The sequence below is a fragment of the Cavia porcellus genome, unplaced genomic scaffold (genome assembly GCF_034190915.1).
Source record: "Cavia porcellus strain 051 isolate PalLab524CR breed Dunkin Hartley unplaced genomic scaffold, mCavPor4.1 scaffold_15, whole genome shotgun sequence".
NCBI classification, from domain to species: Eukaryota; Metazoa; Chordata; class Mammalia; order Rodentia; family Caviidae; genus Cavia; species Cavia porcellus.
Window position 1 is genome coordinate 71057442 of NW_026947498.1, and position 21871 is coordinate 71079312.

The 21871-nt window shown below is 42.4% G+C and overlaps 1 protein-coding gene and 1 long non-coding RNA gene across 9 annotated transcripts in view; one reads left to right on the forward strand and one right to left on the reverse strand.

The window, feature by feature from the left end:
• The window catches only part of Kalrn (kalirin RhoGEF kinase), a 581802-nt gene extending 566639 nt beyond the window's left edge, over positions 1–15163 (forward strand). For all 5 annotated transcript variants that reach the window (XM_063225109.1, XM_023562599.2, XM_013146376.3 and 2 more), the window contains 3 exons: positions 5092–5292; positions 12264–12402; positions 13001–15163. In XM_063225109.1, coding sequence (XP_063081179.1) covers positions 5092–5292; positions 12264–12402; positions 13001–13546 — 886 coding nt within the window. In that variant the 3' untranslated portion in view covers positions 13547–15163. The remainder of the gene's footprint in view (positions 1–5091; positions 5293–12263; positions 12403–13000) is intronic.
• On the reverse strand, positions 11737–21854 carry LOC134470522 (uncharacterized). Of its 4 annotated transcripts, none has more exons than XR_010039458.1 (4): positions 21706–21854; positions 17839–17929; positions 13606–13749; positions 11737–13225 (listed from the first exon to the last, which is right to left on the reverse strand). It is a non-coding gene; the product is annotated as an uncharacterized LOC134470522 (long non-coding RNA). The 4 variants fall into 4 exon arrangements; XR_010039457.1 differs by lacking the exon at positions 21706–21854 and adding an exon at positions 21361–21699; XR_010039456.1 differs by lacking the exon at positions 21706–21854 and adding an exon at positions 20561–21354.
• Between the last annotated feature and the right edge of the window lie 17 nt (positions 21855–21871).

A 21871-nucleotide genomic window follows, 5' to 3' on the forward strand; every position in this document is an offset into this window, starting at 1 on the left:
TGAAACGTTTATTTGGTTCACAGTTTATAGAGGTTTCCATAGATGGCTGGCTCCAGTGAGATGGCAGAGAAGCAACAGTCCACAGCAAGCAAGCAGGTGAGAGAAAGCCAGCGAGGGACCTTTGCAGCTTCTTTCTGCCCCTTTTGTACTCTGTCTAGACTACTGGAATTAGGGTGGTGCCCAACGAGTCAGTGGATTAATTTAGTAATCACACCTTTAATCTAGCATCACACAATCCAGATCCAGCCGCCTCTGAAGAGCCACACCTATGACACATGAGGCTTTGGGGGACATCTAGACACAAGCCATCAATCTGCTAAAAAACTCTCCCTAGTAGGATTCTCCCTGGACAAGACAAGGGCTGCTAGAGCTGGGTTGTTAAGAGGTAGACTACTGTATTTGGACCCGTGGCGGAGAGAGGGTGCCCGGAGAAAACAAAGTCATGTCCTTTTTTTGAAACAAAACAAACTTTTAAAAACATAATGATTTTAGAAACAGAATCTTGCTTTGTAGTTCATGCTGGCCTTGAACTCACAGTGATCTTCCTGCGTCAGGCCCCCAAGTGCTGGAATTATTGGCATTTACCTCCACATCAAGCCAAGAATGTAATTTTTGTTACTAAAAAATGGATAAAAATTCCCGTACCCTTAACCACAAGGGATCAGTTCTACTGAGAAGTGAACAGTGGAACTCAAAATTTTGGAACATTTGAGAAAGGGAAAATAAGCTCTCTGATAACTGGCAAATGTTCCAGTGGGACTCTATTTTTTGGATGTGTAAAGTTGTATGTACATGTAAGTGGACCAAGTCTACTGAGTTTTATGAGCTTCAGAAAAGATGGTTGTAAAAATCTTGATTTTTGTCTGTTTGTCTCAATAAAAGCCCACTGGAACTCCAAATAAAATAAACTCTCCAATAATGAAGTATTATTGAAAAAACCATTGTTCAAGAAGAGAGATCTTCATTTCTACAGCACATCCACAGGTGGAAAGGCCACTCGATCACATATTTAACCAGAAATGACTCACGGGTACCACTGCAGTCTGCGGGAGCTGGCAGGGGTCTCTGAAAATGGCATGTGGTCCAAACTGATGGTGGCACCAGGCCTCCAGGCAAGGAGGGGAGGTTAAACACAGCCATCTATTTATACTGCCACCCGAGACTGCGCTAAATCTAGGGACACAGGGGAGGCACAACTCCCAGTCTGCTAGATGTCAGATGTGTCAAGTTCGTGTTCCCTGAAATGGAAGATTGAATTCCAACGAACAGCAGAGATTAAGAGTAGCAAACGTTTATCGAGAGAGATAAATATAGGAGACACTCCGAAGAGGAACATGGGGGCCCAAATGAGTGAGGCACACACAGCTGGAAACTGGGGTTCTTTTATTTTGGGGGTGAGGTAGAAATCCATGGAATTTGATAATTTAAATCTTAGTTTTAGTCTTAGTCTTAATAGTCTTAGTTTCAGTCTCAATGAGTGAAAGAGGATTGTCTACCCCTAGTAAGATAAAGGTCTGGTTCTATAGGAAATCCCCGAAGAGTGGTACCAATGACAGTATAATCTCAAGCTTCCATTCATCCCTTAGGGAAGGATGTAAATCTGGCCATTGTGGCTTTACCCTGATCTGGCCTCCTTCAGATGCGCCTCCAGCCACCACTGCGCTGTGTTCTCATCTTCTGCACTGACTCCCTTGAGTGCCCAGCCCTCTCTGACTGCCTGCTCATCTCTCGCTAACTCAGCTGCTTATAACTATGACAAAGGAATGTTCTAAGCAGGCACATTAGATAGAGAAAATATAACATTAGAAGCCAAGAAACAGGTGGAAGAGTAACACATAACCCAGGAGAGCTCAGAAAACCCAGTCCAGTCACTCACACGGTCCAGGAGAACCATTAAAGTAAGTGCAACAGGAGCACTGTGGCGCTGCAGGACCAGCAGCACCAGGGACCTGGAGGCAGGCGTGGAGTCCCGTGGGAGGGCAGCTGGCTTAACCCGCCAGAGAAGACGCTGAGTCTCAGGAGGGCGGGAAACCAGATGCCTGTACCGCACGTGCTCTCCATGAGCAGGCTGTGATCTCTAATTATGCAACATAACAAACCTCAGGAAAACATGAAATCTTCTCAGGGTAAAACACCAAATGACAGGTACCAGTGTGGAGATGATTCAGCTGTTAGAATGATCACAGTTTAAAACAGCTATTTTAACCATCTTCCTTAAGGTAAATGTGAACACTCTTGAAAAGGAATGGAAAACTAGATGCCATAGACAGAGAAGTAGAAATTACTTTTTAAAATAAAAATTATGTAAATAAAAATCTTCAAATTCCTTTGATGGGCTCCAGAGCATTGAAGTGATAGAGGAGTCCACAGACTGGAAGACAGAGATTATCCCCTCTGAAGGACAGAGGGCCAGGCACAGCGTCACCCACCTGTGACGCCAGCATTCGGGAGGCTGAGGCAAGAGGACTGCAGCCAGTCAAGGCCAGCCTGGGCCATGTGAGTTCAAAGCCAGCCTGAACAACACAGTGAGGCTAAACAACAAAAATAAAAATAAAAAAGAGAAGAGAGAAGAGTATCTTTTAATTGAATGCAATTAAAGGATCCTGGGGGGAAATGTCAAAAATGTCTAACGTTTATGTCACTGGAACTGTTGAAGGAGAGAGTGTGATTGGCACAGAAAAAATTTTTGAAGAAACAATGGCATAAAGTGTCCCCAAATGTGATGGACACAAACTTACAAAGAAACTCAGTAAATCCTAAACAGGATAAACTCAAACAGAAACATGCCCAGACATATAACCAAACAGGAAACCAATAGAAAGAAAAATGTCCTAAAGGCAGCAAGAGAAAAACCAACAGATTTCATTAGGAGAAATCGTGAGTTCAGTAGCTACAGATTTCTCATCAGAATCCAGAGGCCCGGAAGGCAGTAGAAACATCTTTGAAGTGTTAACATAAAAGACCCAATGAGAACTCTAAATCTAGCAAAAATACCCTTCAGGAGTAAAAGTGAGATAAGTGAATCACAGCTAAAAAGTACTGAATATTTGCAGAAAAATCTCCAAAATGAAAGTTAAAAAAAATAGGAAACCATGCATAAGAGACTTCTAAAAACTCTCATTAATATCCTTAAATAAGTAACTTGATAGTGAAAATATCAAACAAGCACATAATATGACAAAAAACATTCAGGGAACCATCACGAGCTGCTGCAAATAAAACTCTGCATAGAAGAGTGGGCAAAGAGACACCAAAAAATTTCCTAAAAATCAGAGCTACAAGAGGAGATGGAAAACAGAACAGGAAGAGCCAGAAAATGATACAGGGTCAAATATCTGAATAACAGAACTTCCAGAAAGGAGCACTGGTGGCGAGGGGGGATGGAATTATTTCTACAAAACACAGTTTTTCAATAAAGACCTCGCACTTCCTGGCAGAGCGAGGGTCCTGGTACGGAAGACGCCTGGCTCACCCTGTGTGGGAAAGCAGCCTCCTGCGGGACCTCGAGGTCTGCTCGTCCCCTCACTCACCTCCCTGGCTCTGCTACGCTGGGGACCAGGGTCCCTTCTGCTGAGCTCCTCTTCTGCCTTCTGCAAGGCAGCACCTGCCTGTGGGAACCATTCTCTTTTAGGGGTGGGCAATTTTGTTAGAAGAGATACTGGCTAGGGGGTGATACAGTTTTAAATGTCCATGTCAATTAGAGATATAAACAAGTATTTATGAGTGACAGGATTTTGCTTGAAATAGTCCAGAAAAAAAAAAAGCAGGAGTTTGAAAAGGAACAGATGAAACAAAATGGGTAAAATCTTGATTCTTGAAGCTGGGAACATAAGACATCTATGCTCTTTACTTTTGTGTGTATATTAGAAATTTTCCTTAATAGAAAATGAAAATTTTGCTTCTTTAAAAAATGTTTTTAAAATTATCATTGACTACAATTCCTCCTTTTTAAATATTAGAGTTGTTATTGTTGTGTTTTATAAAAATATATTCTGCTTAAAAAAGAAAACCAGGGGCTGGGGATTTAGCTCAGCAGCATAAGTGCTTGCCTTGCAAGCAGGCAGTCGTGAGTTCGATCCCCGGTACCAATAAAAAGAGAAAAAAAAAAAAGAAAGAAAACCAAAGGCCTTCCATAGTACTTACTCAGCATGTGTGAGGCCTGGGTTCAAACCCCAGTACTGGAACCAGGCGTGGTGGTCACACCTGTAATCCCACCACTGGGGAAACTCAGCAGGAGGCTCACCACAAGTTAAGGTCAGCTTGGGTTAAATAGTGAGTTTAGGCCAGCCTGGATTATATAAGAAGGCCGTTTCAGAAAACCAAAAACAAGCATACCAGTACCAGGTACAAAATAAAACAGCCTGTGTCTGATGTTCAAAGTCTATTGGCTAGCTGAATGTGGTGGCATATGCCTGTCATTCAAGCTCTCTAGAGGCTGAGGCAGGAGGATCACCCAGAGTTTGAGGTCAACCTGAGATACATAGTGAGTTCAAGGTCAACCTTAGAACAAACAAGCAAAACAAAAATGTATTGACTAAAAATTGATATTAACTGCCCTTTTGCACTTCAAAGATTTACAAAGCTAAGTTTTCTGAATAGCAATATTATAATTAAAAATCTAGGAAAAGAGTCCTAATACAGATTGAGTACCCCTTATATAAAATGCTTGGACCAGAAGGGTTTTACATTTAGGAACTTTTAAAATCTTGTGATACTGTTACATATATAATGAGATACTTTGGGGATGAGTCTAAATACAACATTCTAAGTCTAAATGTAGCATTCATTTACTTTGCATCTATAACTAATCCACCTATCTTGAAAGTGCTGTCCTGTAGTAGTTTGGTGTGCCTACGTTTTGACCATGGCTCACCATATCAGATCAGGTACAGAATTTCTACTTGCAGCATGATGTCAATATTCAAAAAGTTTCAGATTTGGAAGTGTTTTCAGATTTGGAAGTGTTTCAGATTTCATAGTGCTCGACTATGTTACCATCTGAATTCTTTACATCAGACTTTACACATCCCTGGATAGAGCGATACCTAGTTGAGAAGCCCTGGGAATTTCTCTCTGCCTTTTGTCTTCCAGAGGCCGTTTCTCTATAGTGAAGAAATGCATTCACAAAGCTACCCGGAAAGATGTGGCTGTGAAATTTGTGAGCAAAAAAATGAAGAAGAAGGAGCAGGCTGCGCACGAGGCTGCCCTGCTTCAGCACCTTCAGCACCCCCAGTACGTCACTCTGCATGACACCTACGAGTCCCCCACATCCTACATCCTGATTCTGGAGCTGTAAGTACAAGCGCGTCTCTCTGGCCTGGTCTCTGTCTGTCTGGGTTCTGGATTGCCACAAGTAATAAGGATGGTTAATTTTCTACAGAGGCTTCCAGTTTCTATAGATTAGAAGAGCAGAGAGAAGAAAGTCCTTAAAGCTAGATCTTTAAAACTAGGACATAAAGATCCTAAGAGCTGAAGTCACATCTTTCTCAGTCCAATTACCTTTCTTTAGTTTCATTTCATTTTTAATTGACACATAATGCTGTTTATAGGATACGTGATGTTTCAGTACATGTACACCATTGTGTAATAATCAAATCAAAGTAACTAGCAAATTTATCACTTTAAACATTTACCATTTCTTTGTGGTGAGGAGATGGAAAATGCTCTCTTTAGCTATTTTGAAATACAGTCACCCTACCGTGCAGTACAACACCAGAACTGATTCCTCTTGTCTAACTGTAAGTTTGGACCCATTTCTCTTTCCAGTGTTTACTTTCTTTCTCTTGTGGACTCTTGGCTGGGCAGGAGTTTAGGAAAAACTTAGCAGCAGTGGGTTAATTGACAAATGTGGAATAGAAGTGAAATTTGAGAGGGGTTTGTGCATCCATCCACTGTCACAGCAGCACCCCCATTCTGCTCCCCAAGGAATTCTTCTAAGGTGGAATTCAATCTTTGAAACATTTCACTATTCCAGCTCTTCTAGAGAATAGGCATGAGAAGATACAGTTCTTTCCCTCAAGGCATTAGAATATAAACGAGGAAGACCAAGAGATACATGGATGATTTCTATAGAGCGCGACAGCACTAGGAAAGAAATCCAGCATTAGCACAGGTTTCTGTGAGAAGATAGAAACTTCCAGATTAGACTTGGGGTCCAGGGAAGATGCATAGGAAGCAGGGGCTGAGCTAAACTATTGAAGCTTATGGGTGTGGTCTTGATCTGGTGGTTATCAGACTTGCTGGAGGAGCTTTTCTGGGATTCTGCTGTCATTCAAAGTAGTTTCTGACTCTGAATTGAATGCTCTGCCTGGACATTACCTATTATGGTTTGTGTCTGGATGACCCCAGAGCCTTATACCGTCCTGGGGGTAAGCTCTTCAGAGGTAGCTAGGTCTAGAGTTTGTGATTGATTTATGGTCCAGTGCTAGGATTATGGGTGTGAGTGCTACATCTGGCCTGAGGCAGGGAGCCTGCATAAATATAAGGGGCAGAAAGGGTCTTTCCTTGGCTCCTACCTTTTTGCTCTTGTTGCTTTTGCTGTCTTCTGCTGTAATACACTGTTGCTTCTCTGCCACACCATCCTGCCTTGAAGCCAGTTGATTATGGACTGAAACCTCCACAAACTGTTAAGTAAATAAACCTTTCCTTCCTTAATTTTGAGCATGAGATATTTTGTCCCAGTAATGAGAGAAAAATAACCAAGACAGAATTTGGTATCAGGAGTGAGGTCATTCCTGTGACTATACCTAACCATGTGGTTCAAGAACCTTTGAGAATGGCTTGTGGGAAGAGTCTGGAAAGGTTTGGAGATGTTTCCTGAAAAGCAGCACTGGAATGCCTTAGGCTGTTCTGTATGAGAGTTTCTGGTCAGAGCTCAGAAGACCAATAAGCTGATAGAAATCCTGCTAGTAAAGACCAGCCTCAGGAGGTTCTTCTGTAAAGAAGAACCACACTGGTTGTTAGACTCCAAATGATGTATGTTATAGCTTGGCGGAAAGTTTGTCTGTATTTTGATGTTTCCAGAAATTTTGCCTGAGACTAAGATTAAGGGTGATGGACTAATTAATCTGGCAGAAGAAATGTCAAGGTGTTTAGGTGGTGACATGGTTTTGTTGGGGGCTTTTAGCCAGATTTATGTTGAGGATCAAGAGCATAGCATCATAATGATTTTAATGTTGTGAGTTTGGCCAGAATGGAAGCTTCAGGAAGACTATGCACTAAGGAGGCAAAGATAGAACTGAGGAGAGCTTGATGAGAATAGGAAAAGACAAAAGATGACCTCAGGGCATAATGAGAAGCAGCAAGTCTCCACCATTTGCAGCCTCAAGACTGCAAAAGGTAAAATTCTTTCCTTTGAGAAGAAAGCCACAACATGCCACGTTCCAACATGCCAGTTTGCAGAATGGTGGTGGCCATACCATGGATGGCAGCAGCATCGAGAATTCATTCCTCAGAGTCAGCTTTAGAGTACTTAGCGATCCAAGCACTTGACCCCTAAAACCATGAGAGAAGAAAGCCTGGCTACTGCTCCAACTGGCAGCAGACATCAGCATCATTCACGTGGCGCTGGTTTTAGGCACATACAGAATGCAAGAGTTGTGAAGTTAAGTCCTCCACTTCAACTTCAGAAGGCTGGGAGGCCAGGCAGTGATTCAGAGAGGGCAGTATGTGAAGCTGTGAGTGTGAAGCCAGAGGTGCAGTGGAGACCCCAGAAGTATGAAAAAGCCAGGAAAATGGATCGTCTGAGGAAACCTGCAAGGAGGAAGCAGAGCAGCTTTAAGAGAGAAGCCGTGGGAGCTACAACCACCACAAGTGCTATAGGGGTGGAGTCATGCAAATATTTTGGAGTCTACAACTTGCCATAGGTTTATTTAGCTGGCTCTAAGGTTACTTCAGATGCTGCACATAAAACTACAGCACTTAATATTTGCTCTGCTGAATTTTGGACTTGATATGGTCCCAGTCCTTTGTATCCCATTTTTACCTTTTAGAATGGGAATGTTTATCTTGTGCCATTGTTTGTTGAAAGTGTTTAACTTTCTTTTCATTTGTACAGGCACTCACAGCTAAGAGTTTACCTTAGATCTCAGAGAACACTTGGAACTTGGGCTCTTCAGCAATGCTGAAACTGTTAGGACTTTGGCAACTCTTAGAGATGGACTAAAATATTGTTGCATACAGGGATGTGCATGAATCTTTGGGGGACCAGTGGCAGAACGTTGCGGTTTGTGTCTGGATGTTCCCCAGAAGCCTCATGCAGTCATGGTGGTGTGCTTTTCAGAAGTGGCTAAATCTAGAGTTTGTGATTGATTCATGGTCCATTGCTGGGATTATAGGAATGAGTGCCATACCCGCCCTGGGACAGGGAGCCTGCATACAATATAAGGGACAGAAAGAGTCTTTTCTCACACTCCTACCTTTTTGCTCTTGTTGCTTTTGCTGTCTTCCGTCACTGTGAAGTATTCTGCTCTGCCATGCCATTCTGCCTTACAGCCATCTAAATAAACCTGTGAGCTAAATAAACCCTTCTTTAATTTTGGGCACCAGGTATTTTGTCCCAGCAATGAGAGAAAAGTAACCAAGACAGTCCCTTTAGCAGTGCGGTGCTCATGAAAGATTGTTACTTCTTGTTATAGAAGGAGGACAGAGTGTCAGAAGATAGCTTCCACTTATTAAGCATTTACCAATACTACCAATTACGCTTAAGTACCTAAATGTCTCCCCTGACACTTGCACAATCCTCATAATAAAGTAGATACTATTGTTTTGCCATGGTTATGATTATTCCTACTTTAAAGCACACTGCAGGGGAGTCAGAGCACAAAGAACTTATGTGACTCACCCCAGCCTCCAGACAGCTGGTAGCAGAACCAGGATCCAAACCCAGGCAGGGTTAGCTCCACATAGTATGTTCTCAATCTTTAAAGTTGAGAAGTTGCCAAAAAGACAAAAGATTCAAAAAGGAATAAATAAAGTCAAGGAGAAACTTGGCTTACTTCATATTTTCCTTAACCAAAAAGTGACAAATAAAAGTGTTTTGTGGAGCCAGGACTGGGGCCTGTATCTAATTGGAAGCCTGAGATGAAGGGAATCACTTAAACTCACAAGTTCAAAGCCAATCCGGGCAACATTGTGAGACCCTCTTCATCTGAAAAAACGGAACAAAACAAAATGACCTGGTTTTGGTATTTGAAATGTATCATACTTGATGTTTTAAAAACGTGTTTGGATTGCTTTCTTCTTGGTTCATCACTAAATGTCAAGTTACCAAAAATTAACATTCTCACATATAACTCTCTAGAAAAGGGAAAGTTAAGTTATATTTCTATTTTAAAGGAATATATTTTTTACATTATTAAGAAAAAAAGAATAATTTGTCCAAATTCAGAACTTGTGTAAAGTCTGTTTTAAAAGTAAATTTTTAAAATGGCTGGGCATGGTGCGCATGTTTTTAATCCCAGCACTTGGGAAGCTGAAACAGGAGGATCATTTCAAGTTTAAGGCCAGCCTGGATGATATAGCAAGACCTTGTGTTAATTTTTTAAAATACTCCTTAAGTATTTACTAGTACTTAAGAGGAGTAGAGCAAATACTCATAGCTACAACTCTTTAGCAAAACTTAGATTGTGCTAAACATGATTATAGTTCTGCTAGTTTTATATTTTCTTTACAAGATTCTGTTTGCTAGTATGCTATAGGAATATAGGTTGTCCCTTTAACAGACAACCTGAATAGTGTTTTAAGATGATTGGCCATGCTCTGTAAGATAGATGGGATGTGACACTGACTCCCAGGATCCAGAGGAAATTAAAATAGAATTGAAACCTCCTGCTCTCACTTCAAAATAATAGAACTAAGCTGGGTATGGTGGAGCACTCCTGGAATCTCAGCAATTGGGAGGCCAAGGCAGGCAGATTGTGTCAAGTTCAAGACCAGCTTGGGCTACAAAGGGAGTCCAAGGCCAGCCTGAACTCATAGCGAGACTCTGTCTCAAAAAGACAAAAAAAAAAAAAAAAAAAAAAAAAAGTAGATGGTGTAACTAACCTTCTGGGTGATCAACCAAGACCTAAAGCCCAAAGCTCCAAGAGATACAAGGGTGACGAGGACAGCTGATATTTTGGCTCTTGCCCTCTAAGGTTAGCCAGGATCTAGGGTATGACAGGAGCCTGTCATAAAAGGGCCCTGCAATTCCAGTGAGCCTCCCAACCTCCCGAGCAGGGGGCTTGTTGGACCCCAGAGGAGAGAAGCCAACATCATGCACCCCACAAAAAGTGGGGTCGCTATAGATGGGGCTGTCTCCAGGCTTCCAAAGGAAGCCATGTGAGCAAGTAAGACCATGACCCATCCTGGTAGATGGCACAGCTGGTAGGCAAAAAATCCAACTGAGGGAGCCAAAAGGCTGTCACAGGTCCCAGAAGGGACTCCTGGGAGCCTTGACTGAACTGAACAATAAAGAGGCTAATTTCAATTGCCTACTTCTCTAAAACATCCAAAAGGAAAGCACAACCAGAAAGTAAAATAGCAACATTAAAAATAAAGCAGAGGGCCAGGGATATAGCTCAGCAGCACAGTATTGCCTGGCAAGTATGAGGTTGTGAGTAAAATTCCTAGCAGCAAAAAAAGGCAGGGAAGAGGAGGAAAGAGTTTTGTGCTATTCCTCTTTGAGATGAAGGAGGAAAACCAGGCGTGGTGGTGCACGTCTGTAATCCTGGCATTCGGGAGGCTTAGGCAGGAGGATCGTTGTAAGTTCAAGACCAGCCCAACCTACAGAGTGAATGCAAGTCCAGACCAAACTGCATAGTAAAAAGACCAAAAAAAAAAAAAAAAAAAAAAAAAGAGGATAAAGTGCCTTGTGGAGGAATGACAATCATGAAAATGTTGAAGCCCACTACAGGGTTGAGAGAGTCCTGGGCTCTCAGCCTGCTCAGCTCATTAAAGGCACCATTTGTGTTTTCTTCTGAGACAGTAAAAGGCTCAAAATCACAACTCTCACTTGGCTCTAAAAGTACCCAATAGGCAACTAAAAATAGAAGAAAGCTTGACCTTCATTTTGTGTCCTTGGTTACTGTAACATTTTGGGTCAAATCCCTTCTTAGGTCTGCACGCAGATATATTAGTCACTTCGGGGGCATCTGCCTAAAAGCTGGTGCAACTGGATCTGTTGGCCCCAAGTTCACACAATCACATTCCCCTTCAAGACTGAGCACACCAAGGTGTGGGATGGGTTAGGACATGCAGCTACACCCAGAAGGCCCCAGCCATCGTCCTAAACCTGTGATCGCCTGGAGTCCAGCAAAAGCCAAGCCCCACGTGACTGGACCTCCATGCACAGACCGGCCTTCATTGGGCATGGACTCTGCCCTCAGCCATGAGAGTCCCCCGCTGTGAAACCAGGACTGAGATAATGATCAGCTAGACCCAGCCCAGAGAAAGCCTTTGTGGGCAGGCTGGCCTCCCTCCAAGCAAGCCCCTGCCCTCTCTGGGGCCCTTTCCTATTTTTCTTACTCTCCTTTGTTAAGGAGTTCCTTACCATTTTCTCTTACTTTCTAAACTGTAACTTTTCCTGGTTTGTTTGTTTTTTATTTTGTTTTGTTTGTAAGAGCTAGAGATGTAGGTTGGTGGTGAGCCCCAGAATAGTATGCAGGAGGCAAATAGATAGACAGACAGACAGACAGACAGACACATAGATACAGATATAGATGTAGATAGATAGATATAGGCTTATTGGCACTAGGCTCTGGTTAAAGGGTATCTTTATTTTGCAATCTTTCAGTCCTTACCCCCAAGAAATGCAAACTAACCCTCTATAAAGGGGTATCAGAACTTTTTCCTTATAAACAATTTTTAAAAATTAATTCATATTTTAGAGCACTTTTAAATAAAATTTCAGAGCAGGTGTACGTAAACTTTAGAGAAAAGTACATAGATCTTCCATGTGCCACCCACCCCTGTGAATGTGGCCCCTTCAGAGTAGTGCACACGTGACAACCCCGTCCCCAGTTTACATCGGGGTTTGTGCTTTGCGTCAATACATTCCACGGGTTTGGAATGCATTTTAAAATCCTTCTCACACAAGGCTTTTCTTTCCTTCTCCACATTCGTAACTTTATTTTAGTCCCGAACATTGCACTGTCGTTGGGTTCTAACGCATGCATGGATTGTAGTTTTGATCTTCACCTGCAAGAGAGACTCGAAAGCTTCCACGTGCATCACCTTTCTGATTCTTCACAATGCCTCCCTCTCCTTTCCCTCTCTCCTTTCAGGATGGATGACGGCCGGCTCTTAGACTATCTTATGAATCATGACGAGCTGATGGAGGAGAAAGTGGCTTTCTACATCCGAGACATCATGGAGGCTCTGCAGTACCTTCACAACTGCAGGGTGGCACATTTGGACATAAAGGTAGTGAGAAAAAGGTGCCCTGGCAGCAGAAAGCCTGGTCCCACCTTCCAGTCCTTACCCTAAGAAATATGAACTTCAGTCTACTTACTTAGATTAGAATCCATATAAACAGAAGCTAAATTGTGACAAAATTTAAATGCACTGTTAATAAAGGAATGAGAACACGCCAGAGGCCATGAGATCAGGGCAAGAGACGGTTAGAGAGCTTTAACAACCTGTTCTGATTTTACAGAGGGAAATCAGTAAATGTCCCCTCATGCTGCTCAAAAAGAGTCCTCTGTAGCAAGGGTAGTTAAGAAGACAGGATTTGGGGCTGAGGTGTGTAGCTCAGTGTTTAGCATGCATGTGGCCTTGGGTTCAATCCCCAGCACCAAAACTAAAACAAAAAACCCTCCTTCCAAAATTGTCAATGGCCAACAACTTCTTCAAAGTGCAACCACACTCAGAGTTTAGTGAGTTCACACCCCCTGGGCGCAGTCATCTGTGCCTTGGCCCAGGGCATCTCCAGTGGCTGAGGACTTCATGACAGAACAGCAGAAGTGTGTTTTCATTAAGAGCCTCACTGGAACCTGCTTCTCTTTTCCCTGCCTCCCCGCAGCCTGAAAACCTACTCATCGACCTTCGGATCCCAGTGCCTCGAGTGAAGCTCATTGACTTGGAAGATGCTGTCCAGATCTCAGGCCACTTCCACATCCACCACCTGCTGGGGAACCCCGAGTTTGCCGCCCCCGAAGTGATCCAAGGCATCCCCGTCTCCCTTGGCACAGACATCTGGAGCATCGGGGTTCTGACGTACGTCATGCTTAGTGGGGTCTCACCCTTCCTGGATGAGAGCAAAGAGGAGACGTGCATCAACGTATGCAGGGTGGATTTCAGCTTCCCCCACGAATACTTCTGTGGTGTGAGCAACGCCGCCAGGGATTTCATCAATGTGATCTTACAGGAAGACTTCCGCAGGCGGCCCACAGCAGCCACTTGCCTGCAGCACCCGTGGCTGCAGCCCCACAGTGACAGCTACTCCAAGATCCCCCTGGACACCTCCCGCCTGGCTTGCTTCATAGAGCGCCGCAAGCACCAGAACGACGTGCGCCCTATTCCCAACGTCAAGAGCTACATCGTCACCCGGGTGAACCAAGGGACATAGCCATCTCCCAGCCCTTAGGTTTCACATAGACATGCGGTGCGAACCAAAGCAAGACTGACCGTGTCTGTAAATAACTGTTTATCACTTCCCCCCACGTGGCTCTCTGGCGTGAGCGATGTCCCCGTAAACCTTGTCGGTGGTGATTCAGGGTCTGAGCAGCAGTCAAAGTCACCCGAAGCCCAGGGGCTTTCCAGAAGGCAATTCTGAAGAAATACAGATGCAGAGTCACAGAAAGCATTACAAGAAAGACCAAGGATAACACGGATGTTAGCTGTTATAAAATTTTTAGTTGTACATTCCAAATTGAGTGGTTGAGTGGGCAAGCCTTAAACTCACTGCGATGAGTGTGAAAGGCTCCTGACTTTGCTGACTTGGAAGCAAAAAGTTCTATTTAATAGAGAGAACATATATGTCAACTATTCTGACTTAGATGACTTAGATATAGTTTCTTAATAGGTTACATGTACACATACAGTGTAATAGACCCCATTCAGGTTTCAGAGTTTTATAATATAGAGTTATATATGAAATCGATCCTAAGTAAATCTGAGTGCTCCAGTTAAGACAGTACTTTACTTACTTACCGAAGCATTACATTGTTTTGACTAAGCACAATTAGATGACGAGTTTTTTAGAACATTTTATAAATCTTGTATAGAAATCTTTTACCAAATTCTGTGCATTAAGAGAAAGCAATGTTACCCTTTTGCGATCTGTGAATGAGAAGATTTTTTTCCCTCTCAGTCATGGGTTATTTGATTAAGAGAAGTACTGTATATGAAACAATACTCCGAATCACTGGCGGTTCACAGTTCCTCTGGCAGGAAAGTCTGCCTGGAAGTAAGTCCAAAGCCAGGAAGAGCTGTAGGGTTATTTTTATGTCTATACCTGGCTTGAAATAGGTGAAGTGACTACACAGGTTCGTACAAAAGGGCACATAGAAACCTTCCCTACAGTTCCTATGAACAGTGTACCAACACTTTCTGACTCTACAGAAAGTTGGCTTGCTTTATTTCTAACCCCAGGTGACACTAAGGGGTCTTACCAAAAGGAGGCAGCCATATAAGCCTTTTAAACGCCTGGTCCTAAGTCCTTTTTGAAGCCATGGAGCAAACCTGATACATCACCCTAACAGACCACTGAGTTTTAACTGAGGTCGCAATATCTATCACCGCTCAGCCACTGATATTTCTCTGGATAAAAGGACTAACTGCATTTGGAGGCCAATGCTGCTTTCTGACACCTATTCTCCATACAGGATTATTAACTGCCCTTTTTTCCCTCTGATGGGAAAGCCACTAACCCTGGGCAATTCATGGTTTTTCTGTTTTTTGCTTTGGTTTATTTCAAGGGTGGGGTAGAGGAAAAAGTTGTTGGGTTTTATGTTTGTATACGACCCACCCTTTGTTTTCTAGACTGTGTTTTGAAAATTGCTGTTAAGCAAATAATGTTTTAAAAATGTAACTCAAGTGTATGTTTAAATCAAGCATTATTTCTCTCCTATTCATGGGATGGAGAGGATTGAACTCATGCAGCACAGAAGTGCAAGCGGAAAATTCATGAATGATAATAAGAACTACAAACATATTTAAATAAAAAAGGAATGGTGGAAACTAAGCCTGACCTTTAATATATAAAAATACTCACAGTGGAAATATAGAATTAAAAGTATTCGTAATATTTTTCCATTGGTTTCAAAGTCAGCTTATTCATCCACCTCCCACTTGATCCCATTCAAGATTACAGATTAATAAGTAGTAGAAAGTACAAGCAATAAGCCTAGATAGCACTTAGTATTTTGGGAATTAACCAAATATATGGAAACCAACTCCGACCACACTGTTTCCTGTTTTTGAGTAGACCTGGGTCCTGAAGCCTCCCCAGACCTCTCTTGTCCTCTGCTGTCTTCATCTAAACTGTGATCTGCATACAACTATAATACTATATGGTAGAATATTTTAAAATTTCAACAATGTCTATGGAAAGCCCTTTAACCTAACATGTCTTCATTATGATATAAAGCACGAGAGAGGAACGCTCCACCTGTAGGGCTTGTTCTGGAATAGATCATAGGCTCCAGCATTCCTCACACCTCTCAACAGTGGCTTGGTAACCTCTCTTCTGACCTCCGTGGCTGACCGGGATAAACAGCTTCTTTCCGGGCCACTCAGAATTGCTATGACAAGCTGCGGAGGACAGTGTCTAGGACCGTGGTTGAAGGGCCGTATTGAAATAATGTCACGGGGCAGGAGAGCGACACAACATTAGATGGAGCCACAGCTTTCGTATTAGCTTTTCTATCAAAGCCAAGATGGGCCTGACAGGGAGGCTGCGCAGAAGGCTCCCCAAGTACCTGTGTTGGGGAAGACAGGAAAGGAGGGACCTCGAAATGAAAAGAAATGTGATTTTGTTATCTGGAGCCAAAGTCCAATCAGTAGAGTAGAGGGAACTGAATAGAGGTCCTAAGGAAAAAGGGGGTGTATTTTATAGAGTTTGATAATGGAGGAGAACACACAGGGAGGCCCCTTAGAAGCACAGCACCTGGTCCCTCCCAACAGGGATAAGATAATGGTCTTGGTTCAAAGATTCTCCAAAACTGGAAATAATAAGAAATCCCAGAAGGTGGGCCTGGGAAATGTAGTTTAGATGGATCTGAGAGCTAGTGTGGCAGGGTCAGGATCAGGGCCCATGCTCCTGTACTTGCTTTCGCACAGATTATTTGGTCATAAAAAAGAGAGGAGAGGACACAGTCCACGTCTGCTACAGTTATGGTAGTTCCTAGCAAGGCTCACATCTCGGCTCAGTGGGTTACAATCGCAGGGTTCTTGCTTGGCTTACATTCACTGCATACAGTTCAGTTCTTTTTTGTTTTTGCATCATAAAGATGAGGTGCAAAGAGAAGGGAAAGATCAGGAACAACCCGCACTCACTCATAAGATGTGTAATGATTTTCTGGCATCTTTTATATTTGTTTCAAATGAAAAAGTAAATTTATATCTTCTACAAACAATTTTTTAAGAAGTAGTTATAACACTGGAGTGGTCCATCAGGCTGCTCCTGGCCATAAGCAATCTAAAGCGGGGTGACAGAGACAGAAGAGAAAGCTGGCTTCACTGCTCTGTGGTTCACGAAGACTTTATATAAATAGTGCCTTTGGAGGGGAGGATGGGAAATGGAGAGGTTCGCTGCATTTAGGCTGACTGAGATTGCAGGATTTTTCTTTATTTTAAAGTATCTTTTAAATGAAAACATCTGAGTATAGGATGGGACCAGAATTCTTGAGTTGCAGCCTCACTATTCCAGATTCATACTTTCTTAGACAAACTTTTTGTTTCCTGCTGCAAACATCCCCACTGTTAAAGGGGTGGGGTGGGGGGAAGACAGGAATCCCATAGGGATGCTGAGAAAATACTACCGTTGAGACATCTATAAAATACTTTGATTTTTTAAGCGTGCTACACACTGCCAGTGCTAAGAATTTTATTGATAGTAACTTTCAACATTCCAGGTTTTCAATATTCATGCCTTTAGATACCATTTACAAACTAATGAAGTTAAATCCTATACACTGCTCCTAATTAGAGGTAGTATATGCTCTTTGTCTGAATGTTATTTGGCCTTACCATATAATTTCGGTCATTTAAAAGCTCGGCTAGTCTACAGACAAAAGTTAGGAGAGCTGATGGAGCCGCACGTCTCCACTGTTTCTTACGGGAGATGTGAAGACTAAGAAACCCTCCAAAGCAACACTTACCTTTGTGTCTCAAGCTTTATGCTCTGGAAAAATGGACCGAGAAGAACCCAAGCAGCCAATTTCCTCACTGAGATAGCAGTCTCACAAGAATCTATTAGAAGAGGCAAGATGGATGCACAGGGATGGAAGTGGCTTTGGCTGTTGGCTTTTGGTGGGAACACTTGGATCCATTTTTTTTTTTTAGATAGGCCTTTCAAAAATAGCGTATTTGTTGTCCCATCGCCTCCGTGATTTGACACAGCCTGTGAGTCAGTCATTGTCTTTTTTTCTTGCCTATGTGGAATAGCATGGAACTTTAGACTTGTGAGAATAGGAGGGAGGGAATGTGATATAAAATGGTGGATCGACTAAAACTTTCTCTCTTGGCTAGGGATATAGCTCAGTGGCCTAAGTGCCTGCCTGGCAAGCACAAGGTCGTGAATTTGATTTCCAAATAATAAAAAAGTTATACCACAAGACTTTCTCTTATGCATTTGATAGAAGAGGAAATATTTTGAACATAAAGGGTCTTCATAGGAAGGCAAGAATGCAGACTCACCTTACTCAGGATAGCCAATGAATCCTGCGAGGTGTACTAGATGGGTTTTGAGGAATGTAGACCGTAATCCTTTTTCTTCCGGCTGACATCCCTGGGTCAGGAAAACACAGAATGTGACCTTCTTGTGGATTTACTTATAAAACTGCATCCCGATCTTTCCTTACTACTTAAAATCTAGAAACCTCTTGGGAATGAATGATTTGACTGGTAGGCTTAGGGAAGACAGAACATGCTGCATTGGGGGAAAAAGGAAACTACGGTAATATTTATTTTCTGAAAACAATAAAGCCCTCAGTTGTTTCACTAATTCTAGAGGGTTAAAAGGGCTGAAATATGTCCATAGCACTAGATGTTTTTAATAACAAATGTTCACATGAAAAAAAAATCTATACAGAAGTACCACAGGGCCATATTTTTATGAATGGGCTATCTTCCTTATTTTCAATATATTTATTAAATAGAGAAGTTAGAGGAGAAGAAAAAAACAAGTTAATCTTTCATTTTTAAAGGACATTTATGGAAAGCCTAAATTTAATACTCACAGGCTATTGTGATTTGCCTCTGGTGTGTTTGTGCAGAAATTCTAAAATGTAGTCAGATATACTTTTTATCCAAATGATCAAAATAATGGTTTAGTCAGATAACTTATTTCAGAAAGTGAGGTTAAGTGAGAAAAGGGAGAGATAAAAAAGTGCAAATACCAGTTTTTGGAATGCAAACTTTGCCAGCCCAGGGATAGCAGCATAGAAATGGACTGACTCCCATCAAGGGGTACTATGGAGACTGTTACCATGACCCATAGATGTGGTTATGAATTTGAAGTTCACAAAATATACATTTTCTCTTACTGACATAAGCCATATCTGTCATTTTAAAGTTTGGGTTTTTTTTTTTTTTTTTTTTTTTTAACCCTGGTGCTTTTACTTCTGTTTCTGCCAAAACTTCAGCCTACTCTGTGGGGAAGTTGAGTAACACTAGTGGTAGGACAGACATGAAGACTGTGACAAAGCTACATATACTCTTGACAACGAAATCCTATTCAGAGAGCAGCAGTGATCCAAGTGCAAGTGTTGGAAAATACTGTTATGTGTACATCTGTACATGTACATAGTGTATAATATGTATGTATATGTTATTGCTCATATGCAGAAATCTATCCATTTGCAGACAGCCCAGGTAGGACAGGTTTTGTTTTTTTTTTAATTGGAAAATCTTTCAGGGCCATTCAAAACTACTAGGGCTAACGTGAGAAGACAAATCCTGCTCAGTAGAATTTGCTGTCCTTTGAAGTCCATGGAGCCAACTAACAAAGTGTCAAACAGCAGGACCATCATTTAGGCTATTCTGTTTACCTGGATTGAGAGGTCACTTTACATTTGAATTATTCATAGCTGGTTTGCAACCTACATTGATTGGCACCTCTTGGTTTTGAGTGACCCCTCCCAAGTCTTTTGAGAATTTATGGTGGGCTTCTCTGACCATTCAGCTAAAGGGCCTTATTCATAGTGGACAGGTTTCCCCATAGGGACCATTACACATATACATATAAGTATGTACTTCCATCAGGCTTGTAACACTTGATTTAAAGACACTCCACAGTATTGACAAATAGCTCTATATTTTCAAGGTGCAGAAGAATTCCACAGCCTTAATTATTTCAGTGTCTTGCTGGTCTGCCTTAAGTGTATCTTCTGAGTTTTGGGTTGTTTTATTATTTTTAAATTTTTCTGCGGTTTTTCATTTTGTATGCACACAGTGTCATTTTGTAAAGGTAGGTTGTAAATATTTTATTTGTAAGTCAAAACCATTCATGTGTAATGTTGTAAAGTGATAATCTGCTGTCTTGTTATTACTACAGTAAATGTTATGAATGAAACTTCAAAATGTACATCTCATATGTTATGCATTCCTAAAAATATACTATACTAAATATATTATTTCTGGTTGTCTTTTTTTCTAATTAAATCCTTTGCTCAAAGAAAAGAGTAATTTTTTTTCTTCCCCCACATATGTGAAAGCCTTTGACAAGCTAAAAAGGTCACATTATTATTATAACACCTTCACTCAGCTTTTTAGAATGAAAACAATTTTGTGCTCTATGTTTTGTTATGTTTAGTCTTACCCTCTTTAAAATTAAAAAAAAAAGAAACCGTCTAAGGCATTTTGCTACCTGAGGAAGCTCCGAGTCCTGCTGTGGACTCTGGAGTAGCCTATGAAAACATGCCATGTATATGCTACAAGCACAAATGAAGCCATCTAGCCAGTGTCAGAGAGTGAAGCTTGTTTTATTTTGGAGACGCGGTCTTACTGTGTATTTCAAGCTGGCCTTGAAATCACTGTATAATCCAGGCCGACGTCAAGCTACTGGCAATCCTCCTGCCTCAGCTACACTCAGTGCTGGGCTTACAGGAGCGCAACACCAACGCATGGCTAAAATGTTTTACAAGTTTACTTTTCCAAAAGAAGCAAAACTATTTTAGCACTTGCCTATTTCATGAAGGTTTTGAAGTAAGATAAAAGAAATTTTTTAAAACTAGGGAGAAAGCAGCTAAGGAAGTTGGTGTTTTAAAAATTATACTTTAAACAAACATATGAATCTCCAGGAATGAAAGTTACTTAAGCCCTTTTCCCTTCCAGGAAACTTACTTTAAAAAAAAAATTCCTGAAGGTCTTAAAGACACAGTAAGCCTGTCCACGCGGGCTCTGGACCTGTCCTTCTCACCTGTAAACTGGGCTTCCTCCACCCTCAAGGAAGCAACAATATTAGCTGGCAGCAGATCTCAACTTCACACATATTAAGTGGTTTACACCCTGACATTGCCTGGCAGATAGGTAAGGTGACACAGCGGGGGCGCACAGCCTGCACTGTCCATCTTGAGATCGTTTCCAAGGACTCAGGTGTCCCATTTTTCTGAGCGTTCTGCACTTCACTCTTCAGAGTCTAAAAGCTCTACCAAGTAGATCCTTCCCTTCCCTCTGACACATCCTAAAAATTATTATTTCACTTAAAGAGTTCGCGAATCTCCAGTCTATCCTTAGGGTGGGTTAAGTCCTCATCCAAGTTTTGGGAACCTTGAAGACTCAGTCCGGTAACATTTTCACTACTGTTTTTGTTTTGTTTTGCTTTGTCTTGAAGACGGGCTCTTGCTGTGCAATTCAGGCTGGGTTTCCTATGTAATCCAAGCTGGCCTTGAACTCTTGGCAAGCCTCTTGCCTAGGCTTCCATCAGGGCAGGGATTACACGCCGCTGGACTATGGCATTTATTTGTAATCAGAAATATCAGAAGCCTGGATTTGAGCTGGGAGACCAGTTACCCAGCTGTGCGATTCACAGTCCTGGGTTCAATCTCTAGTACATAATAATAAAAAAAAAAAAAAAAGCACAGGCTTTTCACAATGGCTGTTCAGCAAAATCTCCTTAGAGAAAACACATATAAGAATAAAACTGGAATCAGTTTGATGAATTAGGATCGTGGGCCTTATGGCTTTAATGGATTGTTTTCCTTAAACTAGGAAAGGTACCTTCTTCTGCGCCTAATGGAGAACTTCCCTTCAGGATTATTTATAAAGCAGACGGGCTGCGTCTTCGGGCCGGCTGGCAGCACTGCCCTCGCAGATGACCCGGACACCTGCAGCCCGGACTCGCCGCCGTCTCTCCACCTGCACCCGCGCGGCCGGGGTAGCTAACTGCTCGGGCTCTAAGTTCCTGCGTGCAAACCACGATCAAGTATCTCACGGCCAGCTGCTGGGAGTTAACACCGGACGGGGGCCGGTCTGGAACAACTTCTCTGCTTGGAGAAGCAGCAGGGAATAGTGGCGAGCCACTGGGACGAGAGACCAAGGCGTAGTTACAAAACACAGAATTACCGAGGGGGCCAATGCGGAAGAAAAACTGGGTAGAGTGTACGCAAACTCCCCCGACGGACCCCAGCCTGCACCCAGAGCCGGGCTGGGCCGCCCAGCTTTCGGCCGCAGGAGCGCCCCGCGGAGAGCTGCGCAGGCGCAGGCGCAGGGCTGCCGACTCCACTCGGCC